Here is a 22,074-nt window from a genome sequence, read left to right as displayed (position 1 = left end):
AAGCTGCCATTTTCTTAAGAAATGCTCTCGGCGTCAATTTGGTTTACGGTTTTGAAAGTTCACTTTCTTCATTTACTTGAAGACAAACGCAATGAAGATCAATATCTCTTCCCATAAGTCCACCTCGATAACTTAAAATGTGTCAAAATCAAATAACTACACATGAGGCTAGGAAAACACTATACTAATATGTCAATAGCTTATTGTAGTTCTATTTTTCACTTAGGTAATAAAATTGGTAATGACTGTGTGAACATTTTTTGTCGGTGCTAAAGGGTTAAAACACGATTTGATTAGTAACAGAATTACCAAACGTTCTGCTCATTATTTTGTTTTAAATTGCCTTTAGCGCGGGTACCCAATGATTTGGTTTGCCCAAGGGAAAAAACCGAATGATTTGCCTATATATCAAAGAAAAGCACTGAAATCTTAAGGCTTTTATTCTAGTAACAGAAACAATAAATTCACAATAGAAAATCTGAGCTTTTGCTCTCCTGCCATTGACATACGTCATGCTACAAGAACTGTCCTTGCAGTTCAACAGTCTTGTTTTACAATGATGAAAGTAATAGAACCAACTAAACATACTGTTTATACATATCTTACTTGCTCCAATAGTTTTTACTCACTCGAAGATCTGTATAGCTATTTTTATCACCACAGGTTATTTCCAAAACATTGCACTGGGTCATATAACCCCCAGATCTTTCAGTGAAACACGTCAAATAATATAACAAAATCTGTTATCTTATCTTTTATTTTCCAAGTGGTCACGGTAGTATCTTACAATCTTCAAGATAGATTTTTCATGGAACAAAATACAAATTCCATATCATAATTTTGCGTCAAATTTAGATCAACCATTGTTAATCTGTGTCGTTTAACAAAGATATCTTCCTCTTTCAACCAATCCAGTTTCATACTACTGAATGCTATAATAAAGAATGTAGTATTTGTTTCTTTTAGCTTTTGTGATCTTGTTTATTGTGCTACGAAAATAAGTACTTCGAACAATTCTGATTCTGGTTTGAATCTATATGAACAAGAACGTGTATCCATAATAGCTTAGTGCCGACATGCAAACAGAATATAGATTAACATTGCCGTTAACGATTAGAACATCGTTAATCTTCTTCAGGATACACGGCAAACATTGCATTGAATCTATGTAAAAGTATGATATGATTATTCGTTCTATCTATTGATTTCTAATTGTAAAGATATACGCCATGGCATAAAAACGACAAGATGACAATGTCCAAAATCAAGATCATTGCGTCTTCGCCTTCGCGGCCTTTTTATCAAAAAAAAAAAAAAAAAAAAAAAAAAAGAAATAAAAAAAGACCTGATGCTGTAACACTGTCGACTAAGTGCTGTATTAATAATCACTATTGTGCTACACAACTTGTGCGTATAAAGTAGTTGCAGGTTTTGGTTTGATTATTTACAACAATAAAACACACACACACGCAAACACAAATTCATAGTGGAACAAAGGTAGTCGTTAAATCAAAACTTTAAAATATGGCCGTGCCATAATTGTGAGATACTGATGTTAACGCCAGATATATGAGCTGTCGACTTATCACCTAGCACTTCACACTAATTATATTACCTCTATCTAATTTTAAACACGTTACCCCCTAGAGGCTAGTCGATATATGCTGCTAATTACACCATGCATTTCTGAATCAAATTCCATAATGTAAGTGACATAGGCGACAATTTATGAGCACAAATTCTTCACAAGGTCGTTTTTGGCATTTTGCCTCAATACTTTATATATCCATTAACAAACAAACAAACAAACAAACTAATAAATAAATATGCTTATAACATAGGTCATAATATCCTGACATATCGACATTATAGATTGTTATTGTTTAGTTTCATTTAGACCATAATATATGCTTCAAGAACATATCACGTACAATAAATACATAGTGCTCTGTATACAGGCATGGTTCTCAATATATCCTCCTCCCCTTATACAATTCCCAAAATAATGTATATTCAACAAAGGCAAAATTTCCCCTGCTGGGGGCTAGTGGATCCGAGGGCAAGGAGCTCCCCAGGGACCATATTATAAAAATAAACCCAGAGAACTTCCAGTCTACCTCATATAGAGATGTCTGGAGCCATACTTCATTGAAAGCCTTACGTTCTTGGGCTAAGTTTAGACTTCTAAAATCAAATAGATGACTACGGAATGTCGATTTTGTGATATTTGTCTTTGAGTTTGAGTGGACCTCAATAATTGTATTTGATATATCTTTTTGGGCTATTGTTACCACATGGAAAGTGGCTTTTAATGCTCTTTGCGTAAACGCATCTTTGTAGGCAAAAAGAAAGTCTTGGTAGGCTTATTTTTCGTAAGACAAGTCTTAGTTGGCTAAATTCTTTGTATACTTTCAGTGAAACAGACCCCTGGTGTGGAATTGGTCCTAATTACAATTTAAAGACAACATCTTTCCTTTTGACTTAAAAATGTGTAAATATTGCATTTTTGTAGAAATGTTTGTCCTAACTCAGTCGATGAATAGCTGCAAAACTAATGTTTCCTTTCGATTTATACCCGACACGAAATAAAATGTATTGTATTGTATTGTAAAACTCAATCCAGTATATTGTGAGAATTGATAACATTATAACGTTTAACAATTATCACCAAGGTGCTAGCAATAAATGAGACGTATATCACATCAGTCCATATGTACTTGGGCGAAAATTGATTCCAATATCTACCATAAATCTTAACAATGTAGCTTTCTATTGAACTGACAAAGTGCAGGATTTTGAACACACGTTAAATATAAAAACCGCTTCTTGTTTTTGAACATCTCTGGGAACAAGTTAAACGTTTTGATAATATTTTAACAGGTATTTGCCATAAAATAATATTAATTATAATACATAAATAAATGAAAATAATAAATTACCTCATCCTGACGATTCTCGTCTCCCGTCAACCATCTTGTCACAGTTTTAAATCACGTGGAAAGTCAGTAAAAGAATTGAGCTAGACAAGATACCGAAATTTGAATAAAATAAACATTCTGTAAGTTAAGGACTTTTTAATCTCCCCAGATGGTTATTGCAAGTGACAGGTAAGGAGTATCAAAGGATGGTTAGTAAGAGAAAAATACCACTTGCCCCAGCAAAGTTCGTTAAGTAAGTGATTCACGTGGCAATTTAACATTTTGTGCCCATTTAAATGGCAGTATTTCTATTTTAAATTTTATTCAATTACGCAGCCAAATCACAACCACCTAAACACAGAATGTTATAAAGTGAACAACCGTCACTGCGATCTACAAATTACAATAGATTTGGGACCTTTTCACTTCGAGTGGTACATTAAACTGGACCGGTGTAACGTAACAGAGAGTCCCCCCATGAGTCCGATTCCCATTCATTTGTTCAGATAAGCCTCACCCTTGATTTTGACCCTCTCACGTCCGGCTTACCCTACTAACCATTATAACAAAATGGTTGGCGGACTTTCTGTTACACGTACTCTCGGTTTCGTTACATCGGTCCAATCTGAGAGGTCCCAAGATGTTATAACGCTACAGGGGGGTTGGGGGTTACTACCTTTCACAGGTTTTCTACAAGTCCCCTTCCTGTTGCTAAGTATATTAATTGGCTGTGTCGAGCACGGGGGTTCCGTTTAGGTGATTAGCTCACTTGAAAGCCAGTGTACTAAGTTGGCATTGTTTGTAACTGGACCGGTCTATTTAAATGTACCTCTTGATGAGAATAGAGCTTTAGTTACCCCCTCCCAGAGTTCGTATCTCCAGTTCCAGCGCCTCTTCTTCGTCCTCCTCGATGTTCAAGTGTGTTGTAGAGCGGTGAGGCTGGTGCTGGACCGTCTCACCAGGACTCCTGTGCCGTTCCCATCGGCGGTTGTTAACTGGTAACCCAAGGAACTCTGGGATTTCTGTCCGTTTTTTGGAATCTGTCTCTTACATCGACGGCAGCAGAACACGCTCCTGTTATAATGTCGTCTGAACTGCTTGCTTAAGATGTACAAAGTCAGAGGGTTGACGCAAGAGTTGATAAAAGCCAGGCAGAACCCAACGATTTTGAAAACATACCAGAAAAGGTTCATGTTCCCGTTTTCGTCGACATGGAACCAGATCAGGTATGCATGGCGAGGCAGCCAACATAAAATAAATATTACCACAAAAGACAAAACCACTTTCGCAACTTTCTTTCTCCCCTCTATTTGTTTGCGGTAATGGCTAGTGTTCCGGGTGTCCATGCATTCCTCCACAGGCATACGGTCGGCGCTGTGGAACAGCGAAATGGCCATCGATATGTAGAAATACGCTATTATCAAAACCGGGAGGGTGAAGTACACGAGAAATTTGAACAGAACGTCAAACTTGGGATACCAATCGGGCCAGCCTTGCGCATACGGGTAACAATGCTCTAATGCACTACCCTCTACTCCGTCTTCGGTGACGGTACCAAAGGAAACTGCTGTAACGATTCCAAGCACCAGCGACAAGATCCACGTGGATGCCACCATTATCAGCGTTTTCCTATAATTGCTGGCCTTGTGGATTTTAACCGGGCTGACGATGGCGATATAGCGGTCAGCACTCAGCGTTATTAGAGTGAATACTGATATACCCAAACTTACTATTCTAAGGTATTCTGTCAGTTTACACATGAAGTTCCCATACGGCCAGTACGGAAAGGTATACGAAGTCGCCAGAAACGGTACCGATATAGCTATAAGGAGAAAGTCACCAGCAGCTAAACTCACAATCATAATGTTCGGTCCATTCCGCAATGACTGGTTTTTTAAAATTGTGAAGATGAGGGTTCCGTTACCAAAAATGCCAACAACGAATATAAGTCCAAATATGATGGGGACCACAATGGCCGCGATGGCTTGTGCGCGGAGACCGCTGTCGTCTCCGGTGTAGGTTTCGTTGTCAGCCTCCATGGCCGGAGTAGTGATCATGGCGGCAACATTTGTGTGATTGAGGTGCAACGACTCTGTCTCTTCATTTAAATGGCTCCATAGCAATACCTTATTTTTCAAACCCATCAGAATCTCTGCCATGGTGATCAATCAGCGTCAGAATAGACCGTTTAATGCCGCCCACCGAACGTCAACAGTCTCTTATGTCACTATCTCTTGCTATTATCACCTTTCCTTTCATACTCTGCTCACTTCTGTGGTACCGGTAATGTGTAGACAGTTCCCGTTGGTAGACCTACGGCATGAGTGTTTTTTGACATTTGTCAGTCACGAACAAAGAGAATACTTGCACTTCAAAGTGAGAAGTGAACACGACACTCCAAGCGCGTTCGCTTGCAGCAGCTACTCTGACGGCGTAATTTTCGATAACAAACGAAAGTTGCCAATCATTGGCAGAACCTGATTGCTGCTATGAAATGACTAACCCATTTAGAAGGCATGCGTAAAAAGCGCCTATTCATTTTCACATTTCGACCACAAAGCGTAGTGGCAGCCTTTTTATTGATGTTGATATCTTTTGCAGAAAAGCTCTCGGTATCCAGGCTGTTTTGCGTAATGTACGTATGGATTTCAAGTAAAACGAACATGAAATTTATAGCATTCTGTACAGGGTTCACTGTATAAAAAATAAATACTTCATTGTCTTAGGTTTCAACTGTTTGATATATACATGTAAGTAAACTTAGAACAGTAGGCAATGATTTTTTTTAAGTTTCTCAAGTTGGGTGGGAAGGCCCTCTTTTTTTTTCAGAAATTGCTGGCTACACGCCTGGTTAAATAAACCTGTGTATTTTATCTTTTTTAAGAAATGCATTTAAAATAATTAAATTCAAAATAGTTTACTTTTAAAGCAGCCTCTTCACACAGATTATCCTTTAGTTTTGGAATGTCTCTGGTCTCCGGCTTTTATTTGATTTGATCAATAAAATAAGGGACATGTTGTTCTAGCTTAATTTTCGATGGGGTCACATTGTTAAACCACTGTATGCTGAAAATCAAGATAAATTGAATTAAGACGGTTTGATCTGCCAAATTAGCCTTCTAAAAGCAGGTCGTTAGACCTAATGGAAAACCTATATCTATATCTATTTCTCCTAGTCCATTATGTTTAGGCAGAATGTGGCATGCGCGGATGAAGCAATCTACAGTGGCTCTATCAATAAGTCTCTCTCTCTCTCTCTTTGTGTGTGTGTGTGTGTGTGTGTGTGTGTGTGCGCGCGCGCGCGCTGGCGTCTCAATTCAGTGTGTGCGCAAAATCATGGAGACGCAGCGATATCACTCCGCACACTAATCTTTCCTTTTCTTTCCGGCTTCATTCTAATGATCGGATCTAGTGAAGACTCATGTCTCTCCACCCTTTGATATTGTCTTTCGATAATTTGCAATCAGTCTATCTCGACAGAAATTATTGAAATTTTTAAAGGACACAATATTTACGCTTATAACACATTTTCTGAACGAGTTATCATTTAATTATAACAAGGTTGTCGATGTGCTATGGGGAAAGAAAATTGCGTTTCTCTGTTCTGCCACTGAGCAGAATTCAAGCGACATGATTAATAACAATATGATGGCTATCAGCTTCGCACATAAGGCAGATCGATCTCCAAATGGTGTTTTTGCAGCAGGAAAATGGCCACTCAAGGTATGAAACTTGGTTCATATTCAGAGAAATGGGTAATTTGATACACTTAAGGTCTAACTTAATCCAAATAATCCGCGGGGATGGAATTTTTATGGGTTTATGAGCATTTTTTGGCTTAAGTCCCCCTTAATCTTTTATAACGCGGTTTATTGTTTGATCAATAATTGCGCAAGTGCCTATTTCAACGCTCAAACTCCATCCCCCACCGGCAAAATTCCAAAACTTGAACGCGTTCATGAATATTCAAAAGTTGCACGACATTATTTATGGAAAGAGATACAATAGACTTGTATTGGTGGTATTTTTAAAGTTCTAAACCACTATGCTCGAGACCGCTCTGATATGTTTAAAAGTCACGTTATAAAGGAATTGCATGGAACTGGAGACGAAAGCCACAATTACGAAAAGGAAGGACGCATGTGTCTTTGGACCCCTTTACATGGCAAAAATTAGACGATGTCTCCAACGGGCGGCGGCTCTGGTTAAGAGAAACCCCTCTGGATGTGTTCATATTTCGTTCGTACAAAATAAAGGCCACAGCTTTAGCCTCTTTCCCTAAAATGACAAAGGCCAAAGACTTTAATCGCCAGCGTTCATCAAAGAAATCACACAAAGGAATTGAAAGCTATCAAATTTGGACACATTTTCGTTGTCCTATAAAGTAATTTCAACATTCAATACACTTAAATACGTTAGTGCGGTAATTCCATATTCTATTTAATTGCTGGGTAAAGGCATAATCATTCTGCATTAGTAAAAGGACACCTTTTATAATTTTTCCTTTATTGTTTGTTTTCCCTGAGGTCTCCGTTATTTGACAAAGTTAAATTGTGCCCTGTAAGATTTTTCGTCCAAGGGTAAACTTCTGGTGGGCGTACCGTCGAATTAAAAGGGGAGTCGTTTCTTCGCTAACGAGCGGGATATATATGCACATGTTAGTGTTGGTACATTACTGTTAGTATCATATCTCATCACTAATTGAAAAGTTAATGGTTTTTATTGCGGAATAGATGTCTTTGATAAATGATGATAAATGATGCGATGTGCTGTATACAACAGAAAAAATAGCAACTCATTCAAGAAAACTGATCTGAAATAATGACGCTTTTGCTCATTATACTGTTGTTGTTGATGCGCTTTGTCAATGTCAGGAAGAAAGATAAAAAATGCTTCTCAAAATTCATGCATTTCCGGCTTTTAATTTTGTTGTGTGATCAAAGAGAAGAATGGCCAGATTATACGCCTGTGCATGGTCATTATTGAAATCAAGTACTGTCTATATAATAAGCTCCTACTTGAGACAGTTTTTTGAAATCGAGAATCATAAATAGGAAGCTCTGAATTCGAAGAAACGTTATGTAAAGAAATAACATAAGTGCAAAAGTGCGACTTATGCAAAGGCAGTACTACGTGAAACAACCTTAGGCGACTTAAGAGGATTCTAGGCATTGTTGCTGTATTTAGATTATTACCCAACACAATGCCTCGACAACTTATATTTGCACTAACCCAAGGAAGAGCTAGACTGTGCACTTCCTAGTCCGATTGACATACATGTATGTGTAAATAATCCTATTAAAGTACATCTTGCCGCAGTTCATCAGTTTTAATGATCCGAAAATCTTCAAACTGTGAACAGTGAACGGAGGCGGATGTACACGACAAGTATTGGCGGGGCGCAAGGCAGTCACATGATCATTAACTGTATTGCTTGCGAATTACACCTATTAATATGAAGTGCACGTGCTTAGCTGTCTTTTAGAAAAAGTACATGTGTGCTTCTTTTACCTTAAGCACCATAGTTCATTGAGTTTTAGAATGCGATAACAGTGGGGTGAAATAATTGATCTGAATTTTACTTGCCACAAGAGTTTAACTTTGAATTTTTATTAAGATGACATTTTTTCATTCAAACATTTTACTGAATTGTTTCCAATATCATCACAAAGAAAACAATAAAAATCCTATTTAAGGCAGATGCACGAATCTGTGTGGATTTTTACATTGACGTTGAGGTTCATTACCTCCGCCAAGGAGGTTAAGTTTTCACCCCTGTTTGTTTGTCTGTCATCAACATAACTCAAAAAGTTATGGACCGATTTTGATGAAATTTTCAGGAACTGTCAGAAGTGGGCCAAGGAAGAGATGATTAGTTTATGGTGGTGATCCGGATCAACAGTCAATCAATAATCAATAATAATCAAAAATCGCTGCCTTGGCGGAGGTCTGCCCTCTCGTGCTCTCGTTGTATATTAAATGCAATGCCCCTATACATGGTTCCTGAAATCCAGGTAAAATGAGCGATAACTGCCCTTCAACACAAAAATTTTGTAAAATTTCTCGACAGCAAATGTGGTTTACATCATTAAAGAGCTAGAGCACGGTGGTTTGTAAAGTCTATGATGTCATTTTCACTTGCCTTTCTTGATCTTTCGTGGCACTCGGTTACAAAGCAATTAAATTTAGATCACACGGTTAAATTGAGAAAGAGGTGTAGGTAATTGTGTGTCCTGTCCAAAATAATCTATCTTTTTTGATGTTGCATAAATAAAGAGTCAAGGGAGACAAAGACAGTATATACTTCAATGCTGCATTTTACGGCAATGTCACTCCACTCGTTGTTTCATTGCTTTCTCATTGCCTTGGCGTGACTATTGAAAGCCACTTCCTCTCAGCGGCTACTGTTTCTCCTGCGATTCATTCTTAGACAGCAAGTGGTTGTATGTTTTACATTTTAACTTACATTTTAACTCACCTCATGAATGAGTAGCCTGAAAATAACTTACTTTGTCTTAGAGCTCCTTTCAAATGATCTATTTGTAGATAACTTCGGATTTTTAATCTGCTTATTTGAACACAATGAAAACTGCGATTGTAGCTGTTGATTGAAATTTATAAAGCACTCCATTGTCAGTTACCCTATTATTAGCTCAATCAAAATTTAAAGATCGTGCCTCTCCTTTACTTTCTCAACTGTTAAACAATGGCTTTATGTGCTTTATTAGCACGTAAAACATTTCGACTTTATCAAAGCTTTAATTACATCCGTAGATCCTAATACCACAAGACTTTACGTATATGTGGCTCTTTTATCAAAGAACCAGTGACAAGAGACAAGAATACCGTACTTCATAAAATTCTACACTTGAAGATGTTCATCTGGATTTAGCACCAATTTTTGATCTTTGTATAAATATCGTTTCAACGTGGGCTTCGCATATTTACAAGTAGTATTCATTTACCCTTGAAACTTTTCTTCTGTATCTTCAATTAGACTCAGAAGATAAAACAGCGTTCGTGTGTAATGAAAGTACGGCTGTAACGACCAGCATCTAGTGTATATTAGAATATTAGAATCTTCTTCAGTAAATATTGAAGACATACAGTTATCACGTTCCCAATTGATAAGAACCATCATCTAACAGCTAAAAATATGTTGTAAAAGAGGATGAAGGATGAATTCAGTTAAAGTGCATCTGGTGCACCACAGGAAGTACTTACTGTGAAATTAGTTTGCCCCACAAAAGTCATATCTAAATGAGTAAATATTTGTCAAGTGGTTTGAGAGAATGGACCTATTTCCAAAATGTCGACGAAACCCTATTGAAAATGCTTTAACGCCATGTGTTATATAACATGTATGCGTTAATGTACCGGCAGTCCCCGTTAATGGATCAGATAAAATCACTTGAAATGAAGAGTTTTTGCCTCATTTGGAAACAATGCATGGTTAATAACAAACGATACTTTGATTGGTATCTACATTTCAATTATAAAAGTTTTTGTTCTCGAAATTCTCAGAAGACAATTTCAATCTCTTCCCTGAAACTTGAGATCTTTTTGCTTATGCATTAATCATATCATTCATATGATAGCTGAATTTTTCTTTCTGATATATCCGTGGGCCCAAGTCGAAGCGCAGTGTGTTTACTTTCATGCCACTTCTCCAAAACCAATCAATAATGACTTTATTAAGTGATAACGAACTGCGGAATGGCCCTAAAAGCCAATTATTTGATGGTCAAATTTAAATTTTCAAAATTTAAACAATAATCATAAAATCTATTCAAGTAAATTCTGAACCTGTAAAGACATGTAGGCTTAACCAACAATACTTGGCACCGTCTGGGTCTTTTTTTTTTTAATGCTGATACTGCGTCGGTGAAAAATAGGCTGGCAATGGGGTGAACACTTGATTCATCATGGCGTCAGCCATGCGAATTAATTCCAAAATTCCGACAGTGGACTGAAAATTTATCGTATTTTAAGCTATTGCACCTCATAGTTATCTTAATGGATGTCAATCACCCAACAAGGCCAGACTGAATTTGATACAACTTAGAGCAAAAACGATCCTTTAATGCTACATTAAAGAGCTCATGTAGCGTAAGGCTTAGAAACCAATTTCGAACAACACCACAAGGGAACCAATTTTGAAAATGACCAATTGGTTTACTACATTTTTTCAATGATCTTTGGGATTTTAGGAACGCAAAGATAGACGCCCTTATCCATTGGATAATTATGCATATGGCGACCATCTTAAGAGAGCTTTAATCAAACACGAATGGCATGTTTATTTTAAAAAAATGGGTTAAAATGCACAGATTCAACTAAGCTTGGATTTTATAGGATTTTTTTCTAAAGTGCATGATGCTATAGAACTTAAAAGCTAAATTAAATAGTCTGAATTCAATCAACGAGGATCAATATACTGCTTTCTTGTTCTCATGGAAGCTGCCAGTAAGTTTACCCCGGCTGTCATGTGAAACCAAGGCAATCAAATATTGACTCTTTTTCTTATTCAAGAGTACAAGCAGTGGTCCAAGGACATATAGGTTGCACATTCTGGTATTGTGATTAGAATGTACATTAAATTCGTTTGGAACAAATATTGGAAAATAAATTGTTTTAATGGGTAAATGATTGTTCTTATTAAAGTGCTTAAGTGCTAAAGTACATGTTTTGGACTTACGAATGGCAAGTAATACTATTTCAATTCTTCGTCTGCCTTTTTATGAAAAAGCATTGAGCCCAGGCAAATCCTTAAATTGCAAAGCATATGAAACTTGGACACATAAGGAGGGAAGAGTGGGATTCTCATTTCTTGCTGTCCTCAGGTACGATGCCAGTGCGACTTAACTCGGGCATCCGCTGCAGTGTGGTATATATGACGTAGGCTAGGTCATGTGATGGCTGCTGACGAGTTTTTTACTCCCTAAGGACTTTGACTAAAAACTTTTTTTTTTTTTACCTCGGTGAAATATTTGAAACCTCTTTCTCCTTTAGGATGCAGTTTTGTTTTTTTAATGATTTTGAATGGCCCATATTAACTAACATATGTCGTCGTAGACTTCTTGACGTGCGTTAAAATACATTATATAGCATAAATATTTTCGTATAAGAGACGAGATTTATAACAAAACGCCGTTAGAGAAAAATTGGCGTCACGTTTTGAATATAAGGCGGAATCTTCAAGTACATTTTCCCTTCGAGTTTTTCATGTTTCCCTCTCATGTTTTTACTAAATGTCGCATTTAACATACGGCGGAAAAATTGACATTTCCAGCTCTCAAATGAATATGTTCTAACTCTGCTGCCAGGTGATAAATTGATATCTGTCATTTATTGTATTATTTAACACATTCGTTTCACTTGAGATATTTCTGACTGCGAAACCCTATTGCGATGTAACAAGGACACACCAGTTATATAAACTGTATTCGAATGCGTTTCTCAGGCTAACGTTATTTCTATGTTACGATCTTAAATCTTTTTCATTTCTGGAATAGAGATAACATGTATTTAAAGAGGCAAGGGACCTACGATATCCGAAAGTAAAAATTATTTAAAATTATTTATAAATGGTGTAAACTTGTGTGAATGACACGAAAAAAAAAATACGCGTATTTTAAGATGAAAATACGAACAAACTCTAGGGAGCCAGAACTCGCTCCCAGACCGCATGCATTTATCACCGAGTAATTCAATAACCAGATACTATAAAATACGAGGTGTATGTCAATATGTGACTTTTCATGGAAAGAGTAAATATCATCAGTGTGTGAATATGTTCTTTTTTTCCTATTACAAATAGTCAGGGTAGCATTGCTGCATTGCGTAGCTGCAGTTTTTAAACAGAAGAGTCCTTAGAATCAGAAATAAAATATGGACTGTTTTTCCCCTATGAAATCATTAAATACATCAGCAGTAAGCGTTTACGACGTTGTCACTAAGATCATTAAAAGTTTCTTCATTAATTCTCACCAAAACCAATGAAGTAATCATTAATTGAAGGACAAATACCTCTGGAGGTGACAGTGAGGATAAAAAATGTCTTTCCTGTTAAGATACCAAATTGATAAGGAACTACAACGCGATTTCATCTAGGTAAAGACTCCCTAAGCCATCTCTTTGAAACAGTTGCGTATCATCTAGCAGCTTGCCCGGTGGCCAGTGCGCGGTCTTATTTAAATAGCTATACTTTCAATCATGATTTCTCCTCTTCCGTCTGGCAAGCATAGATAAGACTTTAGATGTGTCTGCGTGTTTCATACACATATCACCGGTCGCCCATTATTTCAAAGGGGAAGTGATATTTGTAAAAGATGGGCAATTACTTCCTTCAAGCATGACAAAATTGATGTCAAATGCCGAGCTGTTTACATTACTGCCTTTTAAATTATTTGCATAAGCGAATCATACGCTTGATATTCCAGTGTAATTCATTTACATGGCTGCCCGAAGATCAATACACGACACAGTTATCAATTGTGAAAGTCGCAATCCCAAACTAGGGTCGGCCCTCTGCCCCCCAAGGTCGGCAAATTGCATTACTTTGTCCGTCAATATTGACCGAGCAAAAGCAATTTCCACCACAGAAGAGCAATAGTTACCCTGAAGTTTTAATACAAAGGACAGAGACGGCTCTCTTGCTGGTCGGAAAGAACATTTTTGCTAGCTTGGTCTTTTTTGTGTCTGATCATCGGAGACATTTCAAACGAACTGCATCGTGTGAGGCGTCGAAGACTTGTGTTCGCTGTAAGATTTATTGAAGACTATAAATCGATTTATCACCGTAAATATTATAACCTCCAGCAAGAGACATGTCAATGTAAGGCAGGGAAAGAGTGACACTTTGTAAGAACATATTTTACGCTTCTTTCAGCTTCTTTCACCACAAACTAATCAGTTGTGAATATTTTTTTATCCTTTTTCGTTTAATTCAGGATCTGGATAAGCTCTGGTTTATCTTCTTTGCCATTTTGTTCCATCATAAATAAGAAACAAAGTTTCTGATGTAAAGATTGATTTTAAACAATCTATCTACTCTTCACGCGTACATCGGACTATACATTGAGCCTCATCTGTAGCGATTATTGGGACAGTTGTAATAAATCTTTTATTTCCCGCCAGATTTTCATTAAATTAACAAGTTTATTTCATTATAAAAGGCGGCTTCTTTATGAGGTTCTGTAAAACTCACGAGAAGGTTAAGAGCTCTGAACAGAGTTATCGATAAAAGCTCATATATTAAGATATGTATGGTGGCAAAAGTTTTGAAATCGATCCCCAACGTACGCAGTGGTAACGGCAATGGTGGTAAAAACGCCAATAAAAAAAAACATTTTACAGCATATCATGGTCGCAAGTCAAAGATGAAAACAACGGCACATTGGGCAAAAATAGTTCAAACCTACCTATAGTAAAACGCTGAACACCATACTAAATAAGATTACCAAAACATTGTATCGGCACTACAGTGCTACCGCTCAAACAATCTTAAGATATTTCAAAAATTATTAGAAAACATATGATGCGATCATCCAGAATGAGAAATCCACTCGGTTATATAATGTAATAGTGCTAGAAATCCAACCAAATGATATAAAGATCCTTTTTATCTGATGATAGATGTAAAGTCCTGGCGGAGCATACGAAATTCAATTTCTGCGTCCGCGTGGTGCGTGGAGTTTGATAGCACACAAAGCCGTAAGGGTCCGGTTACACATGAAAAACTCATCTTCCGACTGATAGCCCGTTGACGCCAGACACGAGTTAGAATCATATTTTTGATTCACTTGAGTAGCTCGTAAGTATGGATATATGGTAATCGGTTTGTTTTAACTTCTGCTGAAGGAATTGCAGGCAGACACGTTATAATATATGAGTAACAGATAATGTAAACGAATCCTCAGTAATGATATTGTATTCAAAAAATTAGTTAATGATCATCATGGAAACCTTCTGATTTTCTCATATTTCTTGCATCTTTCGTAATTAACTTCCGCGTATATCGTGGGGGATCTTTTTATTTCACTTAACCCTTTTGATTTTTATCTTTTATCGTATTAATGACCTGAAATACACAAAAACACCCGAAATGAACAAAAGCATATTCTGAAAAAAAAAAAGCCCGAAAAACTGTTTTATCATCAAATTTCCTTTAAGCAACCCCATAAAATATGATTCATACCATTTATCGTATTAATGATCTGGTAAGCACAAAGACATCCGAAATGAATAAAAGCATATTCGAAAAAATCCGAAAAACTGTTTGATAAGCTAATTGCCTTCTAGCAACCGCATAAAATTTGATAATGCATAACTTATCACCATCAAATTTTGGCCACCCCATACTTTAATACTATTATCAATCATTTGGATTACCGTTTTATTACCTGGTTTATGAGATAAAATAAAATCGTAAAATCTCATTTTGTTTTATCATAAATAAAGTGGTCTTAACTGGCCAAATATCAATCAACCTATACATTGCGCTTGTCATTGATTTCGTAATTGAATCCCACACATCTCTATGGAGGAAATATAAGCGTTGAAAACTTGACCTTTTTTTCTGATCTTCGTTAGCTATAGTGAAAAAATGATTGCGCTAACGCGAGTTGCTCTCTGAAGGTGAAAGTCATGCAGTTAAAACTGCTGCCCTGTAGAGTAAATGTAATTTCCCGCACAACTCTTTTATATCGACAGCTACGGACAATTGGTCTTAAATGTTGCAATAATTGAATACTTTGGTTTTGATTAAAAAACCGAAAAGCTTGTGATAGAGACATTCAGTGTGTTTTCTCCTTCTCCCAACTTTCTTTATTTCTTTTTTTTTTTTTTTTTGGGGGGGGGGGGGGCTTTTATCCAAATATAGCAGCAGGTAGATAATTACAGTATGTATCACCTGCAGGGTTTTACTTTTCAATAAAGACTTATGCCCTGCCGAAAGTAAGGGAAAGACATTCATTTAACTTGGTAATATTCTGGTTAGTTCAAATTCAAAATACATCGAATTGAAAGAAATAAGAGTATGGAAGTGTATGTCCATCACGTATTATAACCGTACTGCCAGCTTGGTATCTTGGGAATTGATTTCGTTTATGTAACCGCACTGTTATATTCTGGGCGCGCATCGCCTCGTCTCAAAAGTCCGTATCTATAAACTTTATCATCTATTACAAAGAAGCATCCTGCCGAGGACAAACTTGAGTCCCGTAAATAGATAAGAAATCTAATTTTCCCGGATCAGATTAAAAAATGGCACGCGGGACTGATTCCTTTTATCTTAGTCAACGATCGTTAAAGGATAGTAAATAATATTTACTTGGTCCGTATTACAAACCACCTTTTTTATCATGTTTGATTGCTTATTAAAGAATATCAAATTTTTAAAAGGCACATGAAAAAGGCATCAGCTGGGACAATAGATACATTGTATCAGTTTTTCGGTCTGAAGTAGGCACTATATAAGGATCAAAACAATATAGGCCTACATCAGACAGCAAAAACTACACCGTCAACATTTGTCATAAATATCAAGAATAATAAGAATAATAATACATCTTCTTGTTTAGTATGAACAAAAGGTAGAGACAGACTGCCTGTAGGCATTTCCAAGGGGAAATCTGATTTGTTCTCGGATCAAAGTCCATCACGGTGGTCGCGCCGATAGAAGTCGGGAAATTGCTGTTAGGACTTTGGGACACATTTTCACATTTCCGCCGACATTTCTTGTTAAAGGCTACCATTCAAAAGCAATTAAATCTCAAATAGAATGTTGGACTATGGGTATTGTTTTCTAAAATGTGAAACATTTCAATTAAGATTCACTGAGAAATTGAAAGAATTTTACACCTAACTAATTAGGCAAATGTACTTTTGCTATAAGTAACACTAATGTACTGTTAGCAGAGAAAGGACAAACATGCATATCGAAAAAAAGCTGTATGTTGTGACACGGAATTCGACAAATATCTTGCTTACTACCTTACCCATGCATTTTATCTAAGTATCGCAGTTACCCCACAACTTAATAAAAAAGACATACAAAAGACAAAATACAAAAAAGAAAACTACTACATGTACTTATCGTTTTTATTCTGGGAATGTAAGGAGGAAGTGCATACCACCGGTTAATATGAGAAGGAGATTTCGAGCAGAATTTTATTCAAAAAAGTCCACTAAAAAGTCTACATTTCCCTTTTAAGATTATAACTGGTATCAGACAGTTCGACTGGCAGACAGGAAAATAGACGGACGTTATTACCCTCCCCGCGATCTTCTCGCGGAAATTAAGAAAAAAAGCTCCGATGGTAAGGACATAGATCAAGGTCAAAAGGCCTTGCTTCAATAAAATTGCCCCTAAACAGAGCTGGGAGTGGGTGGTGAAGAGAGAGACGGATCAAACTATTTAAAGGCCACATCAAAAAAAATGGACAGACATCAGGTTTTCCCACATCCGGGCTTTGATACACAGCTGAGAGGAATGGAAAAAAATTACGCACTATGGATTTGAGAGAGAGATAGTGAGAGAGAGAGAGAAAGGGGGTCCGCCATATAGATAAACGCCCCAATAAAATATTCGTCCCGATAGATACGTCTCTATACATACACGTCTCAATAGATTTACGTCTCGTTAAATTTACCTTCCAATAGATCCACCAACAGTTTCCTATAAACCCACGTATCTTTAGATCCAGGTACCGCTAGATCCATCTATCTGACATCGTAATTAATCGGCTAAAATGCCGATATTAACTTGAGATACAGGTATGAGGCTTTCGAGAGATAGTCTGGATGCGAGTACTGACCCACTCAGTGAGATGACTTAATTACAACCTGATATTTATTTATTTATATATTTATTAGGTGTTCAAACAAGACATAGGCCTACATGTACGTTCGCGTCTACACGTCTTTACTATCGTTTACTATCATTTACTCCATTCCGCAATGTACGCACGTAACTTCATCAATGTAAACTACTTGGACATAAAAACGACACAAATTCGTTATTAAGTCCAAGATGTAAGTAACTTCTATATATATACAGCCGATTTTTGCCTGCAAACTTTGGGTATGTTTGTCAACCATACAGTAATGGTTTCTATCAAGTAGGCCTATACAAGACAGTTATCAGGCAGAATCATTCATGAAATGCCCAAATAAATCATACACAGTATAAAATAAGATGAGTTTACTTGTAAAACTCTTAACATTATTTCATCAACTTTTGCCGAGTTCTTAATTGACGGGTGTGGTGTGTGTGTGTGTGTGTTTTCTTGTATTAATCGCTATAAAAAAATATAATCTTAGGTTCCTGTCAGAAGCCTTCGTAATCAAAACTAAATGAATGTAACATGAGAATAACAAAACATCTAGTGAAATCATAAATTTCTGTCAGATAATGCATTAGTAGGCCTAATGTAAATTACCCGAGTATTGCGTAAAAACGATCTATAGTAGAATAATAAATTGCTGAAAGGATTAATATGTGTACTCTCGTTTTAAACAGTGCATTTTATGTACTGAGTAGTATACCAACCATTTTGAGCAATAGTGTACCTGTAATGGATCTATCGGTATTTGGATCTAAAAATACGTGGATCTAGGTATGCGGATTTAAAGGACGTGGGTTTATGAGGACGTCGTATCTATAGGAACGCAAATTTATAGGACGGTGGTAAAAAATCGGATCTATCGGTATTTAAATCTAAAAAGACGTTTTTTCAGTTTTCCCTTTATGTATCTATCGGTAACGGGAATATAGGGACGTGTAATATTTTGGGACTAAATTTTATCCGTACGTACCCAGAGAAAGATAGAGAAAGCTTACTTTCTTCTACCATCTTGGCCGAAGAAATATACTACATGTCGCAATTAATCAGACGAGACAAATTTGTTGCTCCCCCTCTCAAATCTCGCAATTTTTTCATTTATTGTGCAATTTTGCTTTTACCTTACCAGAGGTCTGTGAACGTTAACTGGTGCAAATACTGCAATTTTGTATCATCTTGTATCATCATCATTTTGGTGAGAACCATTGAGATATTTTGAATGAAAAACATTGTGATTTTTTCAGCCCTTTTTATGATAACATATCTAAAAGGTGTGTCAATGACAAGTATATCAGAATGTCTAAAGTTTTCCACTTCCACTTTCAAAATACATTCTTTAAAGTCCTTTTGAAAGTTAGAACATTTCTCGGTATTATTATGGTATTTGTAATGGTAAGTTTGTCAAGATTAAATGCACAAATGGCTATTGTTTTTGTTTTAACCATACTACGACTCAAACTTCTGTATTCTACAAGGTTGACAGTTATATATATATATATTAAGGCATGCTTTGTTTTAATTCTGATACGGCCATGTTTCCCTGACTGAGACGACAGCAGCAAATTGGGCGCTTATTTCCAGTTTTTTTTGTTTTTTTTTTACACGGTTAACGTTAGGACTCATTTTATTACTCACGAGGGTTCCGTCCAAACCTAAGTTTTAACCTAGTTTTGTGTACAATGAAATGTATCAAACCTGCTAGGTCACTCTCAGTTTGCAGTCTGGACCTTTGAAACACGTCTAATACGTGAAAGCACTGCTCATTCAAAGATGGTTTTATTGGAACAAAACAAGATTCCTTGATGGTGAACACGAATGTTGTGGGAAGTTTCTTCCAGGCCCGTAGCCAGGGGGGTTCGGGGGGTTCGAAAGAACCGCCCCTTTTGCTGGGAAAAGGTCCACTCTGGGTAAAATGTGATCTAGGTACATGACGTTTTTATGGAAAAGGTCCACATCTTCAGAAAAAGACCCCCCCCCTTTGAAATTGCTGGCTACGGGCATGCTTCTGTACGTCATCCCTTACCAGCCTCTTCTGTTTATTAGTGAGAGTAATATTATTATCTCGGTCGGACCAAGCCCCTAATCATCAAGTTTAGGTTATGTCAGGAGCGTTGATATATTGGTATGTTATGCGTCAAGAAGGAAAAAACGTGCAAGTTTAGGCCCACGCGCCGATCAGCTTCATTAAGCTTTCCAATGAAAACGTTTTAACGGAGGGACATTCGATTAAGTAATGAAGTAGTCTATAAGTGAATTCATGACTGCACATATCTTTGTGGCACACATTTTCTTCACTCATAACAGATCTGGTCATTAATTTCTCATTGTGCTTGTGAGCAAGTCAAATATGTTCTAATAACGGTTAAAACGCGTTTTCAAAGCGAGTTAAGTGTAACGCTTTTACATTTGTCGACAAATTTCTTTACTGCATGTAGGGTTCCTTAACAATCTGATTGATCCTACCCGACGCCTACAATTAACGCCAGCGCCAAAACGATGCCCCGAATTTTTCCAACATATCTTAAACCAATTAATTATGTTACAAATGCTTTAATAGATAGATATACTTAAAAAAACCAATTTTGAAATCAGTCTTTTACATATAAAGTCAAGAATGCACTTGCTGACTGATAATCTTAAGAAATAATTCCATCATGCGTAGATTAAGAAGACCATAATTATTTCCTTCACTTACCGTCGTCTTGGGGATGGATGGTGGTTGCATTCACATTGTCACTATAGAAGTATCAGGCATTGTTGCAATGTTACGAAGGCGGTTTAGCTGCTACTGTTGACTATTGTAACGCAACTGCACTGAAGAAACTCCTACTTGGTGGTAATTAAAAGACCATGTGGTTTGTTTGCTTAAACCACCTCAGCAGTGAATTGTCTAGCTTATTAACCGGTTCTGTAGAATTTCAAAGATTGCTAATCCTTACAAATTTCCTACAGAACTAATGCTGAGTAACATCCTAAACGTTCGGCCGTGAGTGAAAGACCACATGGTTTGCTTGCTTGTATCACCTCTGTAGTGAATTATTTTCCTTTGAATGCTAAATCACACTAAATACGAGTAATTGAATAACTATAAGAGAACTTTAAAAAACAAACTGCAAGATCACACACCCTTGTTCGCCCGTTTTCTAATGATTTTCTTACTTTTAAGAAATTACAGGAAACTGATTTGGAAACTTTTTGCTTTACCTTCTGTTAATAAATTTAGGCTGTATAATATTTCAACATTCTGCTGTTTACATGAAGGTTTCTATGTGATGCTATTACTAGTAGTTATGATATAGAAAGTACACGTGTAGAAGTGCAATACCAACTGTCTGTAAATCGGTATTCTAAACAAGGATACAGATAAAACATCTGTCTCCTTTTACTAATTGTATCAAGAAAAGCGTGGCAAACTAATCGATTGCTCTGATCGTGCCACGAGCAATAAATTAAAAACTCCGCTGAATACAATTATTCACCAATTAAAAGATAAGAGTCAACGCACTGTTAATTAAAAGCATCCATGTGGAAGGTGATAATTTGAATGCAAAGCTTTAACGCATACCCACCGCTCTCAGTTAAGGATAAAAACCGTTTCAGTAGCCATTTAATTAACACAACGTGAAGTCTCGTGATATTGTTTTCTATGCGGGACGTGGGCTGAAGACCTTTAACAAACTTAGTACGTGGTAAAAGTTCATACATCAAATTGGAAAACTTTTGTGCATAACTGCAGTAGGGGTCGCCTTTTTCATTGGTAAAGCTGCACCCTGAATATAACAGTTTTGTCATTTACTTTACATCATTACCAAGCAAGAAAGCGCTCGTGCTATATCCAGGCAGTTCTTTTGTTCAGGGTGTCGAACAAATGCAGTGTACAAAAACTAATCCTGTATTTTTGTGTTGAAAAAAGTTTTTTATATGGGAAGACAAAATAAAGATTTCAAAAGGATGATAAATTAACCACCTAATCTCACTTCAATCCAGCTAAGCGTAACTCTATATACACATTTTGATGAAGAATCTTTGAAGGTTGAACAGCATTTCTACAAATTGACTATAACTAACAGATGGACAGTTTTTGTCTTCGTATCGGGCGGCTTCTCGACTTCTGGGTTTCAGCCCTTTTTGAAAACAAAATGTTATATTAAGCCCCCAGGCCAGGTTCTCCAGCAGAAAGGTTTATCATAGGAACACAGAAACAGCACCAAAGTCGTAACATATTTTTAAGTAAGAATTGCACTCCCCCCGGATTGAAGTTCCCGGTCCGTTTTTCCTCTTCATCGAGCGTAATGCAACAGTACTGTCAG

The 22,074-nt window shown here is 36.8% G+C and overlaps 1 protein-coding gene across 1 annotated transcript; it reads right to left on the bottom strand.

The window, feature by feature from the left end:
- Window positions 1-428: 428 nt before the first annotated feature.
- Window positions 429-5,391, bottom strand: LOC106172105 (neuropeptide CCHamide-1 receptor). The gene has a single exon (XM_087001982.1). It carries the CDS (start codon window positions 5,075-5,077, stop codon window positions 3,833-3,835), a length of 1,245 nt encoding a protein of 414 aa, XP_086858108.1. The 5' UTR covers window positions 5,078-5,391; the 3' UTR covers window positions 429-3,832.
- Window positions 5,392-22,074: the final 16,683 nt, after the last annotated feature.

This window comes from Lingula anatina, chromosome 1, assembly GCF_051362555.1.
Source record: "Lingula anatina isolate TDL-2025a chromosome 1, LinAna3.0, whole genome shotgun sequence".
In the NCBI taxonomy this organism is placed as follows: Eukaryota; Metazoa; Brachiopoda; class Lingulata; order Lingulida; family Lingulidae; genus Lingula; species Lingula anatina.
The sequence above is the reverse complement of the archived record's forward strand: the minus strand, read 5'-3'. Positions and strand labels throughout refer to the sequence as shown.